Source organism: Tympanuchus pallidicinctus, unplaced genomic scaffold (assembly GCF_026119805.1).
Source record: "Tympanuchus pallidicinctus isolate F22 unplaced genomic scaffold, pur_lepc_1.0 scaffold1, whole genome shotgun sequence".
NCBI classification, from domain to species: Eukaryota; Metazoa; Chordata; class Aves; order Galliformes; family Phasianidae; genus Tympanuchus; species Tympanuchus pallidicinctus.
Genome location: NW_026294618.1, coordinates 23,629,638 through 23,654,989, shown reverse-complemented (window position 1 = coordinate 23,654,989; position 25,352 = coordinate 23,629,638). Strand labels below are relative to the sequence as shown.

The following is a 25,352-nucleotide window of genomic DNA, read 5'->3' as shown; positions in this document are numbered from 1 at the left end:
TTCTTTACAGACCAAACTGGAAGAGGCCCTCAATTTAGCAATGGAGTTCCACAACTCACTTCAAGATTTCATCAATTGGCTCACGCAGGCAGAGCAAACTCTAACTGCAGCTTCTCGGCCAAGTCTTATCTTGGACACTGTCTTGTTTCAAATTGATGAACACAAGGTATGTACAGAAACAGATGTGTAATGTTTTTCTCCCACTCTTTTGAGACAGTTGAACAATGTTCAAATCAACTCTGTAACACTGGCATTCAGAAATAGTTGAATTGTTTTAAACTGCATTTTATGCTTACTGCTATATCTTTCTTTATCGCTGTGCTTTTTCGTTGTTTACTCAGTACACGAGTAATATATTATTTACAAAAATTTTCTCTCTTTTTATTTATTTATTTATTTATTTATTTATTTTTTAAGGTTTTTGCCACAGAGGTGAATTCTCATCGAGATCAGATCATAGAGCTGGACAAAACCGGTACCCATTTGAAATACTTCAGCCAGAAACAAGACGTAGTCCTTATTAAGAATCTGCTGATTAGTGTACAGAGTAGATGGGAAAAAGTAGTTCAGCGTTTAGTCGAAAGGGGAAGAGCTTTGGATGATGCAAGGAAACGAGCCAAACAGGTAATTGTTGTACAACTCTTTGAACTTAGCTGAAATTATATCCAGACTCTTGAAGTATATGGTGCTTTAAAGCACTTTCAGCTTTGTCTGGGTTAGTGTAACAGACTCCGTTAAGTTAGAGGAGCAATTTCTGTGATTCAGTCATAGCGCACTTCATTTGGAAGGTGAAGTCTTCATTTTCAACCAGAGCAATAACTTGGGTCTGCAATACAGGATGATCTGAAAGAAGAAAGTTGCAGTGTGGGTTCCAGATGTGTAGCAGTGCCATCTGTCCGCAAAGAGAAGTTACACAATCAACCCCTTATATTTTAAAAATGTGATGAATACCTTTTGCTAGTCTGTACGAGTATTGCTTAGAATTGCTTAGTATTTTCTTCCTTTATTTGCTTTGTCTCTTTGTTAATAATCATCACTTCCTCAGGTTCTTACGGTAGTTAACATCATCTTCTAAGATCTCTCAATTTATTTCATTAAGAACTTGTAGAGTTTTTTACAGACGTTTCCTTACTGGGGAGCATTCATTTATTTTCTTTAGATTCATGTTCCCCTCACTGAGGAACATAAATGATAACATGTAAAATGTGTGAGAGGAATGTAATATCATCAGTAAGAAGTTTTAGGTTTTCTTAGTCAAGTGAGGATTTGATCATATTCACAGTCAAACCACTTTCATTCTTCATTGTTACTGCTACTCAGTTGCTAGAATAAGAACTTTTTTAGGGGCGTATGTTTGAGCAAACATTATGCCATAAAATGAACATTAAAAAAAAAAAATCCCAGCAATTTTTCCTGTGCATTTACACACATGGCAGTTCTAAAATGACATGTACAGTAGAAAAGATCTCAACTTCCTTCACTTTGAAAAGCTGTATGCAACTAGTTTTATTTATTTAGAATGACAACTGTCTGGGCAGAGTGAAGAAAGAATACTGACAGGTATCAGTTTCACAAGGCCTGATCTGCAGCCCTGAAAAATAGGGCTGAATTAGTTCTTTATACTTTCATATTTAGGCAGCCAGGCAAAAAGAATTCAAAAAACAAAACAAAACAAAACAAAACAAAAAAACCCAAAAAAAACACAAAGAGAAACAACAAGCTATTAAAAGTCTAGTCCCAAAGGCTTGCCACTTTGTGAAAGCTGGTTGAATCTTTAGTCTTACTCTGCTTCCTTTCCTGAAGTACTGTTGTTGAGAAAGGAAGGAAGATGAAGAATCTGTTCAGTGCCCACAAAGATAGCATTTGATACATGAGAGCATTTTTGAACCTCTCAGGGAAGATCTTGGACAGTCATCCATTCAGTTTTCCCCAGTGATTTATAGCTGTTGTCCCATGTAGACAGTAGCAAATCCCCATTCTTGCTGTATTTTTATTCAGTATTAAAAATGCAGGAATTCAAATGACAAGCACATCGATGGGAGTTACGAGTATGTCTGTGAAAGGTGCATATTGGGCTTACATACAGATCGTGCATGTAAGAGGTTACTAATTCATATGGATGAAAGGAGGCTAAGTCCAGTGATTAAGTCCACAGGTTGGTTGGAGAGGTTAGGGAGAAAAATCACCCCAAGCCTTTCCCAAATATGCAGAGTACTTGCCTGCAGAGAACTGGTCAGGGCTGAATGTTTGTGGAGTATTTTAAGCATCAGTGTGTTCTTAACTCTACATATCTCACTTTTCCACAGTTCCATGAAGCCTGGCACAAACTTATGGAGTGGCTAGAAGAATCAGAGAAGTCTTTGGACTCAGATCTTGAAATTGCAAATGACCCTGATAAAATAAAGATGCAGCTTGCACAGCATAAGGTGAGTTGTGACTGCTGAAATGCAAGATGCCCAGTTAAATGTAAGTCTGTCAGCCTTGTACTGCATACAACTAGCAAGGAAGGTGGACTTCTGGACTCACTGCAATGAAAGTGTTATTAGCATAAAACCAAATGCCATGTTACAAGTGAGGACTCAAAACAAATGCTTTTCAAAGAACTTGGTCTGTGGTGGAATGATTAATTTTGAATAGAAAAGCCATAATTATACAGCACTATGAAAACTTTTCTTTTGTTTTAAAAAAAAAAGGAAAACAAGAAAAAAAAGTAATACTTTATCAGAGAAGGAATCTTTTTTTTCTGTCCTTACAACACACATTTGCCACCCAGTTACTTCTTTGGGATTTTCCTTGTAATACTAGAGGATTATCTCAAGGATGAAAAATAATTGGCATTCTCACAGGCAGTTGCTTTTTAAGCATTATTAATGGAAGTCTCCAGAAAGTACAATTGACACTGTTAGTAGAAAAGGTGCTTTCTCTGCATAGGATTCAAAATTCCAGGCGCACTTTTCCACAAACCCAGCTACTACAGGCGAAAATGTAGCAATCTCCTCTGTTAATGTGGCTTTTCAAACAAGTAAAGTTGATGTGAAGTTGAAGGGAGCTCTACAGTTACGTCAGTCAGAACAAAATGAAGGACAGAGGAAGTCTACTTCATTTTTACTTTTGTAAAGCATTGAATGATGTATTAGTGAGAATAGTGTGGCTGACTGGTTGAATCTTCAGAGACAGTCTGTATCCAAAGATTCATCTTGAAGCAGATTTATCAGAGACAAAATGTTGAAAGATCTTTTTTTTTTTTTCCTCAATTCTGGCATACATTTTCTTCTACTTTTCATATTGACTTTAGTCTTCTACTTTTTACAGTATTATTTTATTCTACAGAATATACACAAAGTTTTGCATCTCATCTCTCTCCCTCTGTGTGTAGTTTCTCATGATTGTTTTTTTACCTCTGGCAAGTTTTTGCCCTGCATGAGTGGTTAATGCATCAGTCTGCTTCATATTTTTATAATTTTCATTTTTATTACGATTTAAGTATTGTTTAGGTATTGTTTATCCAGCAGGATAATGTTCTGCTTCAGTGTAAAAGAGTTGGCTGTTGGCCAAGCAAAAATAGTTTTACCTGTGTTTGGTGTTAAAGCTTTTAGATAAAACGTGCATTAACATTCTGTTGTGCTAAATCTGCAGTTGTACTTTATTCTGGGATCACTGTTGCCAGAACTTGAAGTAAATTCTGAGCATTTAGAAAAAGGTCTTTTGTTTAAGTTCATCTTTATTCTATTCTCTGACTTTATCAATATTTTAATCCCTCTGTTTCTTTCTTCTTTTTTTAATAAAACGTTCAAACTTCTTGTGAGTACAGTCAAAACATTCTAACTTTTCTTTGAGGTCCTTTGAGGTCCTGGGGTTTGACATTCTGCCCTTCTGTTATCCTCTCTTCAGAAGTTTTAAACTTCATGTCCTACTTGTCCTTTATATGTACAGCAGCACATTTTAGGAGCCCTGACTTCCTCATGCAGATTGGCATATTCATCAGTTCCCTCAATGACAGATTTTCTACATCTCCTTTATGCATTAAATACCTGCAGAACATAGCTTCTTAAGTTCTTGAATCCTTTAATAAGGAGCAGGCAAGAATGTGGCATGGGGACATTAGGACTGAAGCTGGTATTTTGGTGAAAAACACAAATAAAGATAAATAAAAAGTGCATGAGAGAGGGAGACCCGTGAACTTTGTGACTTCAGACTTCAAACAACCGCCTTCCCCCATTGCCAAGAAATCAACTCGATTGTTTTCTAATGAGCTGTCAAACCTCCCAGCACTGCAATGTCCTTCCTTGTATTTTGAGTCTTTTCCTTCCACTCCCACATATACCCGTTTTGTCAGTCTTTGTCTTTTCTGTCCAACCTTGAAGCTTTCCTTGCTCCATTTAGTTAGTGATTTTACTATCTGAACTGAATGTGTGCTGCGTGTGTGCTGTAAGCAATAATTTGGACTTGCTCATTGCCAGTTGTTACTGCCAAAAAAAGAAAAAAAAGGCCCTGAAAGAGAAAAGCCAAGAAAATGTTTTCTGTCTCACTTACATCCAGTGCATTGCCAGGGACTTTTGGAGAGTTATTCATGGTCTGTTTATCAGCAATTTTCTTCTCATTTTTAGAAGTCAGGAGTGGAAAAACCCTTAGTAGGTCACCCATTCCATTTCTGTGCTAATGCTGGATGTTTCTTAGAATGCATTTATGTGAACCTAAGTAATTTTATCTGTGTGCTCCTGTCTTCATTAGAAGGAAGGTAAATAATTAATTACTGAGATTTCATTCATGTTACCTGTCTGATTTTGGCAGCTGAAATGCCTTAAACCAAAATTTACTCTCAGTTATGCCTCTGCGATATCAAATGAAAGTAGATTTAGTATAGTGTGTGCAATCTCTCAAAGAATGAATTGACTGCAACCCTTTGTTCACTTTCAATTTTTTTTTTTTTTAATGTATGATCCTCCTCTGGCAGCAGTTTCTTTGTGCACATCAGGAAACGTCCATATAGCTTTCAGTAGTTAATAAATGTCATCAAATAAACAGGAGCAGTGACCTATGTGTTATTTGTGTTGATGGAACTTTCTGGTTATTTTCATTTTGAAAAGGGTTTTTATTTTTAGTGTAGTTCAAGGTTGATAGTAGCATTTGTATTCTTACTTAAAACATGATTCCTTGTTTTATTTGAGGAAAATGAAAGAACAATAGGGGGGAGACACTCAATTGCAAAACAGATGCTTTTTTTTTTTTTTTGCTGACCAATTTCAGATCTTCAGTTCCCTCTGATTCCTAAAATAACCAGAAAACCAGGACAGTGCAGTGTAAAATATCAGGAACCTTGAGTCACTTTTGGTGAAGCAGGCAGTTTCTGTGGCACGACCCAGTGCCTACTTCTTTTTACTTCACGCATGCTTCCACTCCACCTGGCTTTGATTGCCATCTAAAAAATGTTAATGACTCTGTGAACACATGGGAAAGTTGGTGAAAGTCATAAGCTACCAGGGCCCAGCCTGGTGCACAGCAGCTGGGAGCAGCTTGCAAGCTGGAGCTGAGCGGTCGTGCTTGTGCTGGTAGGACCGTGTAGAATCTTTGCAGTTTTTATGTGCCCTGAGGAATTATGAATTTTAACTGATAATTATTTCCACGACAGATTTTATTATATTAAACATTGCTCTGAGAGGCAACTGAAACTTCCATTTCAGAAAACAATGAGCAAAAACTGTTTTTTGACAGGTATTCTCTGGTATTTTTTTCTGATAGAATACTCAATTCTGGATATACAAGACTGTTTTTTAATTATTATTTTTTTTATTTTATTTAACTGTTTTTCTACTAGCAGTTCATGGAGATATGAAATAAAACACTTTAAGCATTACTGTCATTCAAAAGCTGCTGTGCAGGACTGATTGAATCCTTTATCAGTGTTCGTTTATTTAATTATTTACCCTGTAATTCTGTTTACATCTCTGCTATTTCAAGATGAGCTCTGTTTCTGTGTGTTCTTCTGTTCTATGCAAAGCTTCCAAAAGCTCCTTGCCAAAGGAGTTGTCACTGTGGGCAGGCAAATGCAGCTGCTTTGTCACTTTTATCTTTCCAAAGTCCCTGGGTTACAGTTTCGTTTTTGCTATTGTTACTTTTGCCTGTGTTTATTGAAATGTCATCTGGCTGCTTCTCATACCTAAATCTGTATGCTTTTGGCACACAGTTCTTGCTTCCTGTAGCAGATGTTAGTCTTAAGAGGGGTTAAATTCTTATGGATGGAAATCTCTCATTTTGACCACAGTGAGCTAAAAAAGAATGATCTTTGTAGCCTCTGGGGTGCTCTACACTAGTTGGAAATCTTAAAATGTAGTGTAAAGAGTGTTTGGTTTAATGGCTCCCAAACTAGTAGTCCTTTCACATTTTTCTGTTTCTTGGGCAGCCTCTGGCTGAAATGTGGGATATAGGAACTAAGGCAGGATGGGAATCATCACTCACTGAAGAAGGAATTTCCCAAATCATTCCTGTAGGTGTAGAACTGCTTGTGTTCCCAGAGAGGGATAAAAGGCACAGCCTCTGTTAGTGTCAAGTTCCATGTGATTTTATCTATGCTAACAAACTAAAAAAAATTATAGTATGCTTAGAATCTTCTTGCCACAATATTTACTATTTACATTGCAAATAGTTTGACAAAGATTAGTTCACTGTGATCTATAAGCATTTGATGCTATGTACGTATTTTTCTTCTACGTTCACAGGAATTCCAGAAATCTCTTGGTGCCAAACATTCTGTATATGACACCACAAACAGGACTGGACGCTCCTTGAAAGAGAAAACCACCTTGGCTGATGACAATTTGAAGCTTGATGACATGCTGAGTGAACTAAGGGATAAATGGGACACAATTTGTGGAAAATCAGTAGAAAGGTAAAAAAAACAAACAAACAAAAAGAAAACCAAAAAAACCCAATCCAATTATTCAACAACTGAGAAGAAGGCTTATGAGAGTTCTTCTGTTTTGGCTTCTGTTGTGTAGAAATAAAACCAGAGTGGCTTGTTTTGCCATTTAAGACCGGGTGGGAGGGGCAGATGAGCAGCCCTCATTTATTTGGAGAAAGTGCTTTGTGCTGGTCAATGCAAATGGACTGGGTTGCTCAATTAACTTCATTGGTAAATTCCTATTTGTGTGGAATCTCCAATGTCTCCTCCAGGAGTCTATGTCTGAGAATAGCTTAGGGAAGCAAGAAGAAGGTCACCTACTTCAGAGATGGCAAAACATGTACTCCTTGACTGTTCAGAGCTCAGAAAAGAATTGTGTTCATCCCACTGTGTATTTCAGCATCCCCTCTTCCCCATCCCTTCCTCCCCCCATTTAAAAAGGAGAACACTGATTTAAAGCTCTTGGTGGTTACTATTTAATGCTGAAAATGTTTTCTTAAAGTGTATTTTCTCAAAAGGAATGATTTTTAACTAAATTTATTCTTCTTCTTGTGTTCATTTCACTTCCCCAGACAAAATAAACTGGAGGAAGCCCTGTTATTTTCCGGACAATTTACTGATGCTCTACAAGCTCTCATTGATTGGTTGTACAAAATTGAACCTCAGCTAGCAGAAGATCAGCCAGTGCATGGTGACATTGATTTAGTGATGAACTTGATTGACAATCACAAGGTAATTCCAAAAACTTTCATCTTTTTTAATTGCTAGACTGCTCCTAAGTGTAGCATTTTAGTTCTATCTCATTATTTGGCTATTCTGTAATATTAGAAGCATGGAATATTTTTATAACATCAACATGTTGTTGACAATGGAAAATGCTATAAAACAGACTTGGAAGAAAAAAAACCTGCTAATAACTAATTGGCACCAATTAGCTGCCAGATATTCGATTTAATGCTGCTATCTTGTGTATTTATGAGTATCGTGTCAAGCATCACAGATTAGCATTTATGAATATGTGCGTATGGGAAGAGGTGTCAAAAATGATTTTACTGTAAAACTTTAGCGGAGGTAAAGACAGGATTCTTTCAGTACATCTGCTAACCAAATGTCCAGTGCAGTTGCTGTGACTGCAGCAGCCTTTATGAAAAGAAAAGCATTGAATATTTCAACCCTGCAGAGCTGCTGTAAATCTGTGGAGAAGAGCAGTTGCAATGCTTAAGTCATGGTGCAGAGTTACAGAGCTAGACTAAGGCCCATGAACCCTACATTTGCTGCAGTATTTTTTCAATCAAGTGTTCTTGGAGATGGGAGCAAGTAGGGGATCTAGGGCCATGCCTCTGAACTGCAGTTCCTGTCAGTATGTCAGAGGGGACAGCTGATGAAGTTACTGGGGTTGTGAAGTCTACACACATCAGAGTTGCTCTTCTACAAGTATCCGGTGACTGCTTGGTGAGAAGAAGACTTTGTCATCTTGAAGAAAAAAGTATTTGGAAACAGAAGTTATCTATAAAAATTAGCCCAGCATGTGCTCAAATTGCTTCTGAAGTCCCGTCATGTATCACAACTTATGTCGTAATCAGCTGCATGATGTGCTGCAGTTACCATATTTTAAGAGGTTTTTCTTCACATAAGTGGAGCTCATTCTTCCCATGAATGTGAAAGCATTCTCATAAATATATGAATATGTAATGAGATCTACAGCCAGATCTTCAGCTTTTAGTTTTAGGTTTATGGTTTTAAACCTTCTCCTTGATTGTTAATGTTTTATCTGTCTGATCTTCTTGTGCTGTGGTGACCAAGCACATTAAAGCCAGTGCGGTAAGTTTGCTGCATTTCCCATGCATTGCATCAGGACGGGGGGTGTTCTCAGGATCTGCCTGACATTTTCCAATTATATTCCAGTCTTATTAGGATAGAGTGGAGTGTAAATATCTTCATATGAAATCTAATGAGCAGAACTTGTGTGTCTTGCATCATTTTCAGTTATCCAGTACTGAACTAAATTCATATTTGTATTTCTTTTTATAACCAGTTGTTTTTCAGTTATTGTTTGTATTATTATGCCTCAATGAATTAAACATTTCAAACATATTTGGTGGTACCTAGGTTTTCCAGAAGGAGCTGGGAAAAAGAACAAGCAGTGTTCAGGCTCTGAAGCGCTCTGCCAGAGAGCTTATAGAGGGCAGTCGTGATGACTCGTCCTGGGTCAAAGTACAGATGCAGGAGCTGAGCACTCGCTGGGAGACAGTTTGTGCCCTGTCAGTATCCAAGCAAACACGACTTGAGCAGGCTCTCCGACAGGTAAAAGACTGATACCGATGCTACATGTCCTGTGTGAGAAGTAGAGGACATACCATATAGTCTAGCTGACAGAAATTAAATTTTATTTTCACTTCAGCTCACTAAATTTCATTTAATTTTGTTTGAAAATATTAGTTTTCTTGTTCATGCAGTTTACCTTTTCTTTGTCCCTTTACAACAATATATAAATGGTACCTCTTAGCATTTTTACTATACTACAAATACTAATCAAATGTTTCAAAAACATCACCATCTAAGGGAATCACTGAAGTTACAGATGAGCATGAAGAGTGGTTAGGAACTGCACTCACTCCCGTTTCAGGAAGCTGAAGATTGTAATCATATTTACACTCTTTGTGCCTTATTAAAAAGAAGTACATTTGTGTACTAGAACCATTTTTACATTGACACAATTACAGAAAGAAATTGAGTTGTGATGAGTACACTCAGGAACTACAAGAGACTATGTCAGTATTGGCTAGTACCAGTCCTGAATTAATAGGTCCATCTGTATTGATTGTAAAACTGAAATACAGTGAACAGTTCTGTGAAGGCATTCTATTTCAGGCTGATGCTTGATTGGAGCTCTAGCAATAGCAGTATATCCACTGCCTATAAAATTTCTGCCCTGCTATTCCCAGGGTGCTGTGTTCATCCAGCTCTTCGGTCTCTCAGCAGGAAAAATTCTGAGTTACTTCAACAGTAAATGTGTCTGAATATGACTGTACCTAAAGGTGGAATTTTCTTTTTTTTAACAATCATGGAAAGGTCAGTCACCAATGGGCTCTCAGTTGGTTTTGCTTAACCAGTGATGTAGGCAATGCAGAAAATACAGTTCTCATTTCTCCAGCTGGTCCACAAGAGCACCGCCTGTGTAATTTGTCAGCATAAAGGCATGACATTCTCAACTAAGCTGCAAATACACTATAAATCAGATGGCTAAAAGCATGACTGGGCTTTTAGGCTTCCTATAAGTTTTTGGGAAGCATGAGATATTTTTACGATTATGAAAATGTAATACTGTATATCATTGACTTTTTAATGGAAAGTTAATGTGCCAGTACTGCTGCATGATTAATGGCTCCAAATCTGGGCTCAGTCTGCTTGTGTAAGCTGCAGTCTGTCTGTCAGGTCCCTTCATCCGTGCCCACGACTTTTTGTATTGTAACAGGCAGAGGAATTCCACTCTGTTGTTCACGTCCTTTTGGAGTGGCTGGCAGAGGCAGAGCAGGCTCTTCGTTTCCACGGTGTCCTTCCAGATGATGAAGAGGCCTTGCGTACACTGATAGATCAGCACAGGGTAAGCAAGAAAGTGAAGAGGGTCCTCTTTGTTCTAAGACATCTGCTACAAGGAGGCAAGGTCTATCTCATGTAATCATATTCTGTGTGCAGCCAGGAGTTGGACTTGAGGATCATTATCATCCCTTCCAACTTGGGTTATTCTATGATTCTGTTTAGCATCCAGGATTTGTTTTTGCGACTGTTTCTATGTCGAAGTTAGACCTTTAATGAATTTGACAATTTTGTAACCATACTTATGCTGAGTTGTTGTTTGAGTCATTTTGGCTTACTAAGAAAACAATGGGCAAGTAGAAAGTTGCTGTAAACATTTAGAAACAGATTAATATATGCTGGAAAAATATCTGACAGTTATCACACAGGCAGTTAAAATAACAAAAGTGTGTCGTCTTAGCATCACTGAGCTAAGTGCACCACCATATACTTTCGAGGTCATTTGTAAATGTCGGTGGAATGATATCATGCATTAACTTTCTGTCATGGTGGAACAGCATGCCTCATGTTTCATGCACATTAGGTACTGAAATGCTGCAGTGCCTTAGGTATTGCAAATACGAGATTACAAACTGTTTTTGCAGTAGTGAAATGGAGCCATAGCTAGGTCAAGAGTCTAATTAAAAATCTATAAGCTCCTATTTTCCCTCTACAACAAGGAGTCTACATACAAGCTTGTCTAGGCCCATGCAAAACTCCGTATAAGTGCAATATAAAGAATGTAATGTAAAAATAAAATTGCCAATGTTGTTATGGTATTCTTCACCCTGAAGAAAGTTGCAACAAAAATTTACAGTTAAAAAAGGAAAATCATCTTGATTAAATTGAATTTGGGAATAGTAGCACGCAGAATACTCACTAGAACAACACAACCTTGGTGTTCGATGTTTAAATTTGCTAAATCATGCTTAAAATTGTTCAATAGAGTTTAGAACGTATTCTACCACCACCATTTTCATTTTAAAGGCCAAATAGTAGAAATACAGACAGATCTAGATCGTGAGATCAAAAGCTGGGCAATGGAAACGAGCACTGTCATTGCTTGTTCTCCTCCTGGCTCTTGTTTCTTTCACGATAATCTGTCACTGCAGCTCACCTTGGCCACTGCAGCCCACCTCAACCTTTCCAAAACCATTTTGAGCTTTTTGTAATACTACAGGAACTGGCAGGGTCTTATGAGGGGACTGGTGTCATGATTGAGACTTAAACCCTGTCATTAAACTATAGTTAAAAATAATTAGTAATTAATCTCAGTATATACACAGCCTACCAGGCATTTAGAACAAAGTACAGTAGACTTTTTTTTGTACTTCTGTTTCATAATATGTTCATATTTAATTTGTAGGGGCACAGGATAATGTAATTATGATTTGTAGAACCTGTTTTTACAATATTCTGTTGACATTGAACTGTCTAAGATCTTACTTGGATGATCTTTAATTTTTGTAATCTAGGATAACCCTTAGTGGAGGGAGGGAAGAAGAGTTAAATTTTCAGAGGCATGGTTCAGTTTTGTAGCTCAATTAGGGATTCTAAGGTGTTTTTTTAAAAAAAAAAACAACCAAAAAAACACCCCAATTCCACTATGCACGGGGAGACATTAACAGTTTCCATCTCACTAAGACATACCAATTCACACAAGGTGTAGACATATATAGACAGAAAAAAATAGGTAGAATTGTAAAACCAATAAAGTAATTTAAAAATATGTATATATATATATAGAACAAACAGGTTTTTGGCTTTCCACTCTCAGTTCAGTTCCAATCTTGCCATCCTTCCTTCTGCCAGACTCCTGAGGAACATCAGTGGCTATGAACTTAGATGCTCAAAGCTGTAAACATCCTTTTGGTTTTAGAAGACTTTTCCCACATGGCAGAACCTCCGAAAACAGCTGCTTAATTAGCAGTCTCTGTTTCTGTTCTCTCTGCGTCTCCCCCTCTGCTGCTGAAGCTGTATGTTTGTGCTGGTTTAGTGTAGCTGCTCCTGAAACCCTCTGTCATCTTGTCTGAGCATGTAATTATAGTTGGACATCTCCAGTCTCTGTTAGGAGCCTGATAATTTATTATGAAGAATTACTGTAACTGACAGGCAAACGAAGTCTTCTGAAATGTTGCCAGTAATGAATCCAACCGTTGCATGGCTGATCTACAACACTGCTAAAATGGCATTATTTTCTTTCCTTTTGAATAAGGGGATGTGAATTTCCAGTACTTACAGCATGGTGGGCTATATGGAAGCCACATGCTAGGGTAAAGATTTTAAAGCTTCATTTACTACTTTATGTGGAGGAGTTTTTCGAAAGATTCTTAACTATTTTCAGACAAACAAAACTTGCTTCCCCTCTCCCCCCCACCCCCCTTTTTTTTTTTTCCTCTGGCCAGTTGAATCTGTTTAGACTTTGATTGATCCAGAGGCTTGTGACATTCTAGGTCATGCAGAAATTATTCAGATTTCTCTTTCAACTTTTGCCAACATCTAGTTGAAATTGTTATCTCTGATTTAGGAGTTCATGAAGAAACTGGAAGAGAAAAAAGGAGAACTGAATAAAGCAACAGGTATGGGAGAAGCTATCCTGGCTATCTGCCATCCAGACTCCATCACCACCATTAAGCATTGGATAACAATTATCAGAGCAAGGTTTGAAGAGGTCAGTATATCTCAAGCCATCTTCTTTGCAACAATTCATCTTCGATTGGAACACAGATAACAACTAACATGGTAGTTGTACTGAAAGGAAATATTCCAGCTGTTAAGAACTAAACATTTAAAATATCCACAGTGATGAATGTGAATACCATGCTTCCCTAGGCTTTATTTTAAAACTTACAGAACTTTGAGAACTAAAGCAGATGGTCAGGCTTCTTTGTTTGTGTGTATTAAAGGAAATAGTGCCTGACATCTCCCATATTAGGAAAGCTAATAGTTTCCAAGGAGAGAAATGTAAAACGTGGGAAAAACTGCAAGGCAAACTTGAAGCATTTTCTAATTGCATTACAAAAGATTTAAGTGCAACATGTAATTAATCTAGGGTGTTTCTAAATTAGTGAAGTGACTATAACTGAGTTTCAATTGCTGAAGTATTTTTTGTGTGTATATGAAGTTTAAAAGAAAAAGCAAATACTAGTGTTAGCAAATTATGGCTTCAGGAGTCTCCAGGAAAAAGACAGACCCCAAATCCTGTATGATTTACCAGCTTAGATGTATGGTCTGATCAGGTTCTTAGTCTGTTGCTCAACTATACTGTTTTCTGCATTTAACAGTATGTAATCCTGAGTGTCTGTGAAAAAATGTGGTTGAACTGGAAGTTCCACTTAGTGCCCAGCACAGTTAGTCCTTGGCCTCTACATCTTGCACCTTTGATATTCAGTATAAATAGGGCTGGGCAGAAGCTATTTGCAGTTAGCAGGACAATTCTAAATACGTCTTGAAGAATTTCACATTTGCATATATTGATGAGTATTGATGATCTTTTATTAAGGTATTAGCTTGGGCCAAACAACATCAACAGAGACTGGCCGGAGCTCTGGCTGGACTTATTGCTAACCAGGAATTGCTGGAAGCCTTGCTATCCTGGTTGCAGTGGGCAGAGACTACACTTACTGAAAAAGATAAAGAGGTTATCCCCCAGGAGATTGAGGAGGTTAAAGCACTTATAGCTGAACATCAGGTAAGGCATGCTAAGTGTCATGTATGTCCTACATGTTCAAACAGACGCCCACATCTCAGCTAAGCTTTGTAATCAAGTGTCAGTCCTTTAGCTATTTTGTCTTAATCACTGAATCATTTTTCAGATGGTTAATTGAGCCTTTACTGTGTATACAGTATGCCTTCAGTTTATTCAACATAGTTATGAAAAAAAAATTAATCAAAAATTTAGTCCTATACTGTTCCAGAAGCAAACTCCTCCTAGAAAAAGGGGTGATAATAACCACATAAAATAGGTGATAGTATTAGTGTTGCTGTCTGGCTTTATTGATGGATATCTAAAAAAATGTTTGTGAAGAACAAGAGGGAGCTACAGGTGTGGTGAATGCTCGTAAGCTTATCTCAGCTCACACACCAGCACTGTGTCATTTCTGAGATGTTCTCTGGACAGTAAAGAGTACCTGAGTCAAAAGTCTGATGGTACACCTCTTCACCATACACACCTAAGGCGTAAAGGAGTTTCATAAACTGTTTTCAGATTTAGGCTTCCTTTCAGAGCTGGGCCATTGTAGTCCTAAAAGCTTATACTTCTGTTTTGTGGGGGTTTATTTGTTTTTTTTTTGTTGTTGTTGTTGTTTTGTTTTTTTGTTTTTTTACATACAGAAGCCTCTATTTTATCTCTGTCTGTTTTGTGAGATTGGTGTTATTACAGTCTTTCTGTGTTGGTCTTGTAACTTTGGCATGTTTTGCTATTGTATGAGTCTTACATTCTTAGCATCACTTCTGTGTATTGTTAATTAAAACCACCTCTCCCTGATTGCAGACATTCATGGAGGAAATGACCAGAAAACAACCTGATGTGGATAAAGTAACAAAGACCTATAAAAGGAAGGCACTTGAACCCACTCCTGTACAATCTCATATTCCTGTCCTTGATAAGGGGAGAGCAGGAAGTAAGTAATGAACTGTTTTGGGTAGGTCATACACACCATTGGTTTCTCTATGAAGAAAACGGATTACTAATAGCCTAGTAAGTTTGATTAACAGCAGAACAGTCCAGTAAATAGGGTGAAATTATCTCTTGAGTGATTTGTCTAAATCTCCTGTGTTTTTCATTGTGAAGTAACTTCCTGTAACAGACATCTGTTCTTAAATTTTGACCCACATTTCTTGAATATTTACTTTCATAGTTTACAGACTTTCCTGTGCTACTAAGCTGCCAAGAGGGTGCTCACAGTGTTTCTGCCAACCTGTAATTATTTGAAAGTGCAAACAACTTCTTTTAAATAAAGATGTTGAGACAAAATGTTGCTCTTTAGGTCCAAAAACCTCTATGGATCCAGGTAGAAATCTTATCATAAGCAAAGTTGAATGGAAAGTGAATCTTAAGTGAGGAAACTGTGTATTGTATTCTAGATATATTTACCCAGTGTATGGGTGCTGTATGGAACCTGCTTAAAAAATCAGATTGATTACTTCTTAATTTTCTATCAGAGACTTGCAAAGATTTGATGTAATCTGTGAAGTTTCACTAGTGCAGCCACTACTGGCTGCTTTGGACTAGAGAAGAGTTGAGTACTTAAACCACCATGTGGTCCTTCCTCAGCAATGCTAAAAAATAAAAAAAATTAAAAAAAATAAAATCTCATTAGTTGAAATCATATCAGGATTTGAGCTCATAATTTGTTACAAGGAGTGGTTTTAGGAAGGTTAAGTACCCTTTGTGTGTATGTTTGTTTTGTTTGAACTGGGTAAGATTTATGCATTTTATTTTGTTTTAACAGGAAAGCGTTCCCCCACACCAGGCTTATATCCATCAGCAGCCCAGGCACAAATTGAAACCAAGAATCCACGGGTCAACCTTTTAGTCAGCAAATGGCAGCAAGTCTGGCTTCTGGCCTTGGAAAGAAGAAGAAAACTCAATGATGCCTTGGACAGACTTGAAGAGGTCAGCAACGGGCTGCACAGAATACATACACTCTTTGCATAATTTTCTTTAACCAAGGTTAAATTGGCTATGCTCTAAACATTCTGTGTTTGTTGTATGATACAGCTAACTGAAAACATCGCCATGTGCTTTGAAAGTAGTCATTTTCATTTTAAATGTGAGGAGATAAAAGATTCTTGAGGATCTGAGTTAACATTTTAAAGAACAAACTATTTAAAAGAATGCACATGATGTCTCTTTTTGATTTTCTGAATCTATTGATTTCAACTGAAAAATATTCTTTCTCTGTTCTTCTTGATTAAGCTGAGAGAATTTGCCAACTTTGATTTTGATATTTGGAGGAAAAAATATATGCGATGGATGAACCATAAGAAGTCTCGTGTAATGGACTTCTTCAGGAGGATTGATAAAGATCAGGATGGAAAAATAACAAGGCAGGAGTTTATTGATGGAATTCTTTCTTCAAGTAAGTTTTGAAATTAATTAAACGATGAACTTGGGAGAAGTATCTCAATAAGTCTTACTGTCTATAAGAGTATGCACTGTGTGGTTGATTGTGTCAGAAGGTCAGATTTTCTTCTTGAAGTAAGTTACTAATTATCATTAACTTTAGCTATGATTATTTTACTTTAAATATTTCTAGATTCTAGAAACTATTTCTGTTCCTAGGAACTCTTTACCCTTGTGAATCAGACTACAAATGTCGCATTTATAGTACTGGTTAATTACTAGTTTACTAGACTATGACTATCATTTCCACAGTTCCCTAGGTATTTCAATGTTTAATCACTTTTCATTGATTATTCATAATAGTAAAACATACTTTATAAAACTTACAGATAATTTTCAAAAACAATTCATGTGATTTTGATATTTTAATTAAAGTATTTGCCATCGTGGAATAATTTCAGATGACAGAAGCTGAAGAAAAAAAAATTTGTTACTACCAAGCTGTTAAATTGCCTACTCATTTAACTCAGTTGATACCAACTTGCTACTGCTAAATACTCATTATTTCATTCTTGTTCACCATCCTGAAATTTTCTTTGACCATTTCGTAGAGAGTCTCTGTATGAGTTGATAATCTGCTGTAGTGAACTTGTTCCAAAGAAGGATTCCACAACACACCATGCATGTTTCTGAAGTGGGAAGGCCTTGCATTCCGAATTTAATTAGCATTGAAATTCTTGCTTGACCTTTCCTTGCTAACAGTTTATCTTGTTAATCTGTGATACTTTATGCGCTTTGAAGGTTAACATGTTAAAGTGCACAGTTTAATCTGAGCACCATTTTCTCTATTCAAGACATGCCTTTGTATCACTGTCATATTCATTTTTACCTAGGTAACATTGGCGATGCTGTCTTTTTTCAAAATGATTCCTATACTTTTTTGAAAGTCACTGGAATTTTTTTTTTTTTTTTTTTTTTTTTTTTTTTTTTAAAATGAGCATCATCACCCAGTGCCTGAAGAAACCATTCATGGCTTTGTCAAAATTCATGACATTGAAAAACCAACTTTGCTTCTGTCATTCTTGTCTTACAGAATTCCCAACAAGCCGACTTGAAATGAGTGCTGTTGCAGACATTTTTGATAGAGATGGTGATGGATATATTGATTATTATGAGTTTGTAGCAGCTCTTCATCCAAACAAGGATGCTTACAAGCCTCTCACAGATGCTGACAAAATTGAAGATGAGGTACATTCTTCATTTTATGTGATAACAGCCTATTCTACTAGCATCACATTTTTCAATTTTGTTTGCCACCTATATAATTTAAAGCAGTAATTTTAAATTTAAATTTAGCAGTAATATTAATCTATTAAAGGATAGTATTATCAGTACTAATACAGTGGCATTCATTTGCAGGTTACAAGACAAGTAGCTAAATGCAAATGTGCAAAACGGTTTCAAGTGGAACAGATTGGGGATAACAAGTACAGGGTAAGTCTCCTAGGGACCTTCTTAGTTCTTTGAGCTTGAAGATTCTTCCTGTGATGTGGTTCTGCAAGGATATAGGCTATAGTAATTTACAGGAAATTTAGAACAATTACTTATTTTCTTATTGTAAACTCATCTCACTTTCATATGTTGTTGTTTTTTAGAACATACGGACTAAAAGTATGGAAAATGCCTCTGTGTATTTTTCACTGAACATACAAGAACTATTTTCAGTGTATTGGGAATTTTTAAAAGCTGACTGCATACATACATGCACGCATACAACGTCTCCTTAAGATGCAGTCTTTTTTTTCTGGATACCCAAAGTGTTTAGACTGTAGCTGGTTTTCTACTAGTATGATAGAAACAATGACAAATACTTTCCTGTAGTATTGTGTTGCACTTCAAAAATCTTTGAGAAAAGTGGGTTTGTTCACTTATCATTTTATGGAGCACACTTTTTCTTCTGAAGAAGTACAAGAAATATGTTAGATAACTGCTGAACAATTTTCTATCACAGAGAAAAAACTCAAGTAGAGAAAGCTCTGCCACCCATAGATTCAATAGCTAGAACAATTTCAGATGCAGTGTTTGGCTAGGAGTTACTTAGTGCTTGCTGATGATTTTTAAACACCACAGAAACAGCAGTGGAAGGAAAGAAAGGCTTTGAATGTTCTTCAGTGTTCAGTCTTCAGGTAGCTAGCTACCTGTTCATCTCTGAACTAGATACTTTATTTAGAATGTCTGATGTGTTAGTGTGCATGTGTTCTAGAGCCATGTAGAGAATTTTCTGTAAACTAATCGTGTCTTTCTTCCATTTTTCATTTCTTATCAGTTCTTCCTGGGAAATCAGGTATAAACCAGTGGAATGTGTTATGAAGTTATCCTTTATTTATTTATTTATTTACTTATTTATTTATTTATTCTTCCTCTAACACATAGTGGTTTAAGCTTTGCAATGGTCCGTCTTACCATCCCTTCATCTTCAGCTACTTTCATTGCTGGTCAGCTGTGGTGCTTCTTTAAATGCTATGGAGCATTCCTTGTCTCAGGATTTCTTCCCTTCAACCTCCCAACCTGCTTTTCCTGACCATCTTCCTCAATAAGGAGATTACTTTTAAAGGAACCAGATAATGGTCAGCAGGAATTTATGTATTAAAAATCTTGAGTTTTTAAATTTCAAGTTTAGAATAACATTATTTTATCAGTTATCAGTTCTATAGTGGAGTGATTCAAAAGTCTATATTTTGTTTTTTAGGCTATCACACTAAAGACCAATCACAGTAACCATGAATCCAATGATGATATCATTTATTTATTGCAACTCAAGGTGAAAAATATTCTCATTTTTAATAAAACCCCTGTGCAATCAAGCAGACTGATTAAGAACCTAATTGATGGTTGGACCTAATTGATGCTGTGGACTAACAGAATGAATTATTCAATACATATTTTGGACATTGGCTAAAAAAGCTTGCTGCTTCAGCTTAGACTGTTCCCTTTTTTTGTGTGTGTGTTTTTGAAGAGCTATAAGAAGTCTGTAATGTATTGGACCTTTGTCAGCTGGCTAATCAGTAAGTCAGGTTGCAGTGGTGCTGTACAGTGCCACTAATTAGTGCTACTCCTGTGGCACATACTGATATACTGCTGCTTTAATTGTTAGATCATGGTGGCCTGGTGAGAATGGAAATAGCTTAGGCAAAAGGTAGCTGTTGTCATAAGGATCTTATACGTGTTCTTATAGAGACAATAATACATAAAATCCATTCTGGATATTCTACTGTTAAAGGCATTAGCCACTTTAAATCTAGAGATGTTGAGAATGTAGTTGCATTTTCATTTATTGACAAAGCTTGTTGAAGTGTGGAAGAAAGCACAAAGAGCAGTGGATAATCTTACCACATGCCTCAAGCAATGTATCTTAAGTAATTCTTGAAAATGTTTTCCGGATATATAGAACGTGCCTTGATTTGAAAAGATTATTTGAAATTGTGTTAATCCTCTTATTTGCCATCTGTACTCACAGAACTAAAAAAATGCAGCTTTTTTTTTTTTTTTTTTTTTTCTTTGAGAGCGTCCAACTTCTGCTTGTGCTAAACAGCATCACAGTGAAATCACCTACAGCAAGTTGGCCAAGTGGCAGTGGTGTTATATGGCTTCTGTCAGATGAAGACTTCTTTGTAGATTAATTCCTTGCAGTTTTTATCTCTGTGTTTTTACCTCTGATTTTCAGTTATTGGGAACATCTCTAAGTATTAAAGGAAAGTTGGTGTCTAGGCTGTTTTGATAAGGAAGTTGACTGAGTTACCATTGAGAAAGTGCCTTGAGAGGCACCTCTGTTATTCTCCAGAACTCCCAGTGTCTGAATTAACTACAGCCTAGGCAGTTACTGAAGGATATGGTATCTGTCGCTTAGTAGAGTTGCTTGATGGAGTCTAAATGAAGAACTAAGCTGAAAAGGGGGGAAAAGGTAAAGAAAAGAAGAAAGAGTCTTTAGAACCACCTGAAAATACTCCTTTGAGAAATAAGCCAGTACAAATAAACAGCATCAATTTGGATGCCATTTTAAACGTAATCTAGATTTATAAACAATTTTTTGGTAACACATTTATTGAATGAAGGATTAAAAAGCCCTTACAGATAATAATCATTTGAATGTTCTTATTTATAACAAATTCTTTTCTGCTATCAAATTAAGCAGCAAACTTTGCTTTGTTTGGTTCCTAAAAGTAATATTCCTTTAAACATATTCTCTCTCCTTGGGTTAAGAAAAAGCCAAACTTGTAGGGAAAGTATTTGTGTGTTTTACACTTAAAGCATTTCAGTCCCCTTACTGAAGCAAGTAGGTACAACTGAACTATGGATAGCTTTCTCCCAGAATCAGAGCAGATATTGTACCAAAAATGCATAGTTGACTCCTATTGGTTTCAGTAGATGCTCTGCATGTTTGCATGTAAGAGCCCCTGGCCTGATGATCTGATGTCAAAATAAATATTTTAGTGACATTGGTAAAAAAAAAAAAAAAAAGAAAAAGAACAATAACAACAACAAAAAAACCTGATTAATTCCTCTAGTTAGTTTTCATGAGATTGAGAGCTCAACATTTTGGTTGCTTTTTCTTTGATCTAGGTTTGAACTGAGATACTGCGTGCAGATTTTGTTATACAGACATAAAGAACAAGCATATCTTAGGCCTGGACATCAACCCTAAGGAAGAATTGAACAGTAGAAGAGTTAGTGTAAAATAGGCTTTTGTGCATCTCCAAATTGTGAAGAACCTCAGTGTGTAGACAGAGGAGTGACAGTTTCTAAGTGTTTGTAAAAGATAGTTATGATAGCTGAAGATGACACCTTGCTCTTCTAGTGTTCTCTTCCTCTTATGTACCTAGCTGTAGGAGAGCAATGTTGATGCTATAACCTGAAAATATCCTTCTAATTAATCAACTGAATAGTGCAGCACACATTGTAAATTTAATTTCTAGCCCTTTTACTGATCATTAAAAGCAATACTGCCTTCCTTTCAGCTGATATCATTAACAGCCAGATTATTGTGTAATTACGAGAGTTTGCGTAAGATTTCAACAATAAAATAATGCAAATGGGTGTTTGTTAATTTGTATGTATGCAGACTGTAACCAATTAAATGGCGTGTTACTAATTTTGCTTTCTGTTTGACATCAGACATTTCAGAATCAACCATAAAATTAAATCTGAAATTCTTTCTTACCATCTTGCCATCTCCTTTGGATTAATTCAGCAGCATCTGATTTGAAATCTTAACAGCTTTAATAATCTGCATAAATAATGAGTTTTAGCATTTACTAATTATCAAATATAAAAACAAACTTTTTAAAAATATCTAATTTTAAAGCTATGAGCATTGAACTGTATCTGAATGACTGAGAGCCTCAGACTGTTGTTTGATTTTCTTGCAGTTTGGTGACTCTCAACAACTACGCCTTGTTCGTATCCTAAGAAGTACGGTCATGGTTCGTGTTGGAGGTGGCTGGATGGCACTCGATGAGTTCTTAGTGAAAAATGATCCTTGCAGGGGTACGTAACAAGATTGCTGAAATGGACGTGTAGATAATTGTTTGGTTACAGGCATCATTCATTGTCTTGAGATAGAAATGTATGAAATGCCAGTTCTGTAAACAGCATCTCACTTAATGTCTCATAATGATCTGTTTTTTAAATCCCATAGTTAAGATCCTCCACACTTGCACTCATGTATGTACAGAATAACTGTGGTGTCTTCTGCGCAGTTTGTCCACCATTGTTAGAATGGTGTAGTTAAGAATTGAACCTAGCCCAGCTAGAGTTTATAGCATGTAAGCTGCTTGTATGACTTGGCAGAAATAGCATAAGATATGTCCAATTAAACCTTCTTAGCAGGAGGGAAATGTTCAGGCCGTAAATCAAAAGAAGGCAATTGAATTGAAAAGAATAACAACAGTAGAAAAACTTCCCTCGCCAGTGGCTGCACCCACGCTTTCAGTCTCTGCCTATGTAGCCCTGTCTCCTCATTGGCATTCTCCCCAGCACCACTTTGCAGAACTCTGAGCCGTGTACAAAGCAAATAGAAGTTGCTGTGATCAGGAGAACTTAGTGTTCTGAGGAAGCAGGGAGTGCTCTATCACCATACACTCCAGGGCATTGTGTCAAATGTATTGTTTTATCAGTACTTGGAGACTTAGTGACATCTTAGTTTGCCTACTTCTGTGGAGGGAAGGTAGATAGGCTCTGTCTGGCACCATTCCTGAGAGAATATTAGGAGACAGGAAGGAAGTCATTTGACAGTGTAGTTAGTGGAAGAGATGCAAGTCAAAGAATAGTAAGAATAGTAAGATTCCAAAGAATATTGTGTTCAGACTCAACTAATGTTGCATAACTAGGTCATTCTATCCTCTTACGTAGCAGAATTAAATTCACTCCAATTTACCTCTCAGGAGTTCTCTGAAATTACAGTCAATGCTGTAATAGCATTGAGTTCAAGGGAGAGACATAGTAGTGAAGAGAAGGATGTTGACTGTCCTGTATACTTTGCTCCAGAGCCAGCTGTCTGACGCAACTTCTGCTTTGGCACTGGGGTTTCTAAACAGATCAGCATAGAACCTGAGAGGGTGCACAGCTTGTTTTTGTACCACTTGCCATGCTAAGACAGGGATGCTAAAAAAGAAAAGAAGCTACCACAGAATCCTGTAAGGGCTGACAGCGTGTACCACTCTGGCCTGGAGACTTCTGTCCATAGGCTTGAAAGGTATCCATAAAACTTCGAAAGACCTATTATAACCCTCGGATGATATCTCTGAGGTTTTCAGCAGTATGAAAAATAGATCTTTTGCTTACCGTCTTACTACATACCAAATGCTTGTCTCACGCCTATTGATGGGCACACTGTTGTAATTCCTAGTTGAGTTTATGCTGAAAGTGACAGCAATGAATACCTTGTTGATATATATGATTTCCTTATTACCCTATCTTCATATAGTGAGACATTTGGAACTGTAGTCACTGTTCCTTCCTTCCCTTCTTCTTTAACGAGCCTTGTAATTTACATACCTCTATAGTACTTGCTATTATGCTTTGCCCCTTTTTCATGGGATGTACATGCACAGATGTGTAACTCAGCATAGTGAGAAAGGAATACTGGTCTCTGTAAAATCATCCAGATGCTGAAAGGTGTCCGTTGGTACGTAATCCTGATTAGACTGAAGTCAGTGATGTAAAGTAGACTATGATCTTAGTGGTGCAGGTTCAGGCTTTTCTTTGAGCGCTTGGCTTAGCAAATCTGCATTTCTACCAAGAGCTTCTCTTACATGTAAATAAACTACATTTCAGAGAACTGTTGTCATAAACAGATTAAAATATATTTGGCCTAGTAACATAAAACTTTTAGTCTGTATTACTTCTTTATGTCAGCAGATAAATACTACACGTGTATTACTTAGGACTGCAATTGAGTCTACCCAAGCCCTTTTTCCTTTTGCTTAGGAGAATGTTGAGAGCTCACCTCAGAGCACTTAAAGACAGCTTTTGCTCTGAGTCCTGTCTTTTGGCTCCGAGTCCCTTGCATATGCAGCTGCTATACTTGATTTCTTCTCCTGCTAACAATTTTCTTTAATGTGACCCATGTCCTGTGTCATTTTTTCTAGTTCATCATCACGGGAGTAAAATGTTACGTTCGGAATCAAACTCTTCAATTACCACTCAGCCTACTATAGGTTGGCAAATCCCTCTCTTTGTCTTCTCCTTCTCTTCTCCTTTCTCTTCATTTCCTTCCCATTTATATATATATTTATATATATGTTTAACTTTTAATATGCCTCACCCGTCACGTTTAGCTTAATGTGTTCCTAAATGGGCTGGTGCTTTATGAGCTTTTTTTTTTTTTAACATGCTTGAAGACTTTCAAAAACAATTGTCATTCACACTGATACACTTAAATGCTAACATTCTTGCATCTATTCTTGCGGAACATTCTCTCATATCTGTGTGTGTGTATGTGTGTGTGAGTGCTTAGTCACCAATTACTTCATTACAGTTTGGATTTTGTGTTCATCATTGCATGTTGCCAAACTACATAATCTCATAGTTTTAAATAAATATATTTGCTGCTTTCCTGTAAATTTTACTTAACAATTTCTCCTGGAACATCCAAGCAAGTATTATTTATAATGAGTAGCTGTGGAATTAGCAAAACTGCTCATCAGGTTCTGTCTGTGTATTAGTAGATGATTGATTAACAGTGATTTAGCACGTTGAGCATTCCATTATCACGCTGACTTCCTTTGACAGTGGTTCATTCCTGCTGGCATAAAGTATTAGAATAAGCAAGTTCTGCACATAATTCTCCCGTGTCCAAAATAAATGCATTACACAGTAATGCATTTTATTTCTTGTAAAAATGTGTTGGAATCGGCATGGCGAAAATGACAATAAACAGCTTGGTGAGTTTCATCTCTCACTAAATGAACACCCTTCTTTGCTGCAGCTAAAGGGAGGACAAATGTGGAGCTGCGTGAGAAGTTCATCTTGGCAGATGGTGCCAGTCAGAGCATGGCAGCTTTCAGACCAAGAGGCCGTAGATCACGACCCTCTTCACGGGGTGCTTCTCCCAACAGGTCTACTTCTCTGTCAAGTCAGGCTGCTGCCCCACCACAAGCAGTTGCTACAAGTACACCAAAGGTAAGGAAAAACAAACAAAACAACATAGTGTAACAAACAGAATGTAGGTTTTTTTGTTGCTTTAACAAAATTGAAACTTTCCCTAGATGACAGGAAAGAAGCATCTCAACTTTATTTCATATTCTGTGAGGA

General features: G+C 36.9%; 1 protein-coding gene across 21 annotated transcripts in view; it reads left to right on the top strand.

Annotated features, from left to right (window-relative positions):
* DST (dystonin) overlaps nt 1-25,352 on the top strand; it is a 293,579-nt gene that overhangs the window by 262,362 nt on the left and 5,865 nt on the right. For 8 of the 21 annotated variants that reach the window (XM_052694728.1, XM_052694700.1, XM_052694678.1 and 5 more), the window contains 19 exons: nt 11-166; nt 418-624; nt 2,307-2,426; nt 6,717-6,886; nt 7,471-7,630; nt 9,008-9,202; nt 10,374-10,502; nt 13,002-13,145; nt 13,977-14,165; nt 14,967-15,096; nt 15,928-16,091; nt 16,395-16,557; nt 17,635-17,789; nt 17,961-18,035; nt 18,868-18,885; nt 19,291-19,362; nt 21,968-22,085; nt 24,188-24,256; nt 25,027-25,220. In XM_052694728.1, coding sequence (XP_052550688.1) covers nt 11-166; nt 418-624; nt 2,307-2,426; nt 6,717-6,886; nt 7,471-7,630; nt 9,008-9,202; nt 10,374-10,502; nt 13,002-13,145; nt 13,977-14,165; nt 14,967-15,096; nt 15,928-16,091; nt 16,395-16,557; nt 17,635-17,789; nt 17,961-18,035; nt 18,868-18,885; nt 19,291-19,362; nt 21,968-22,085; nt 24,188-24,256; nt 25,027-25,220 — 2,628 coding nt within the window. The remainder of the gene's footprint in view (nt 1-10; nt 167-417; nt 625-2,306; nt 2,427-6,716; nt 6,887-7,470; nt 7,631-9,007; nt 9,203-10,373; nt 10,503-13,001; nt 13,146-13,976; nt 14,166-14,966; nt 15,097-15,927; nt 16,092-16,394; nt 16,558-17,634; nt 17,790-17,960; nt 18,036-18,867; nt 18,886-19,290; nt 19,363-21,967; nt 22,086-24,187; nt 24,257-25,026; nt 25,221-25,352) is intronic. The other 13 variants (XM_052694767.1, XM_052694826.1, XM_052694757.1 and 10 more) reach the window with 3 other exon arrangements.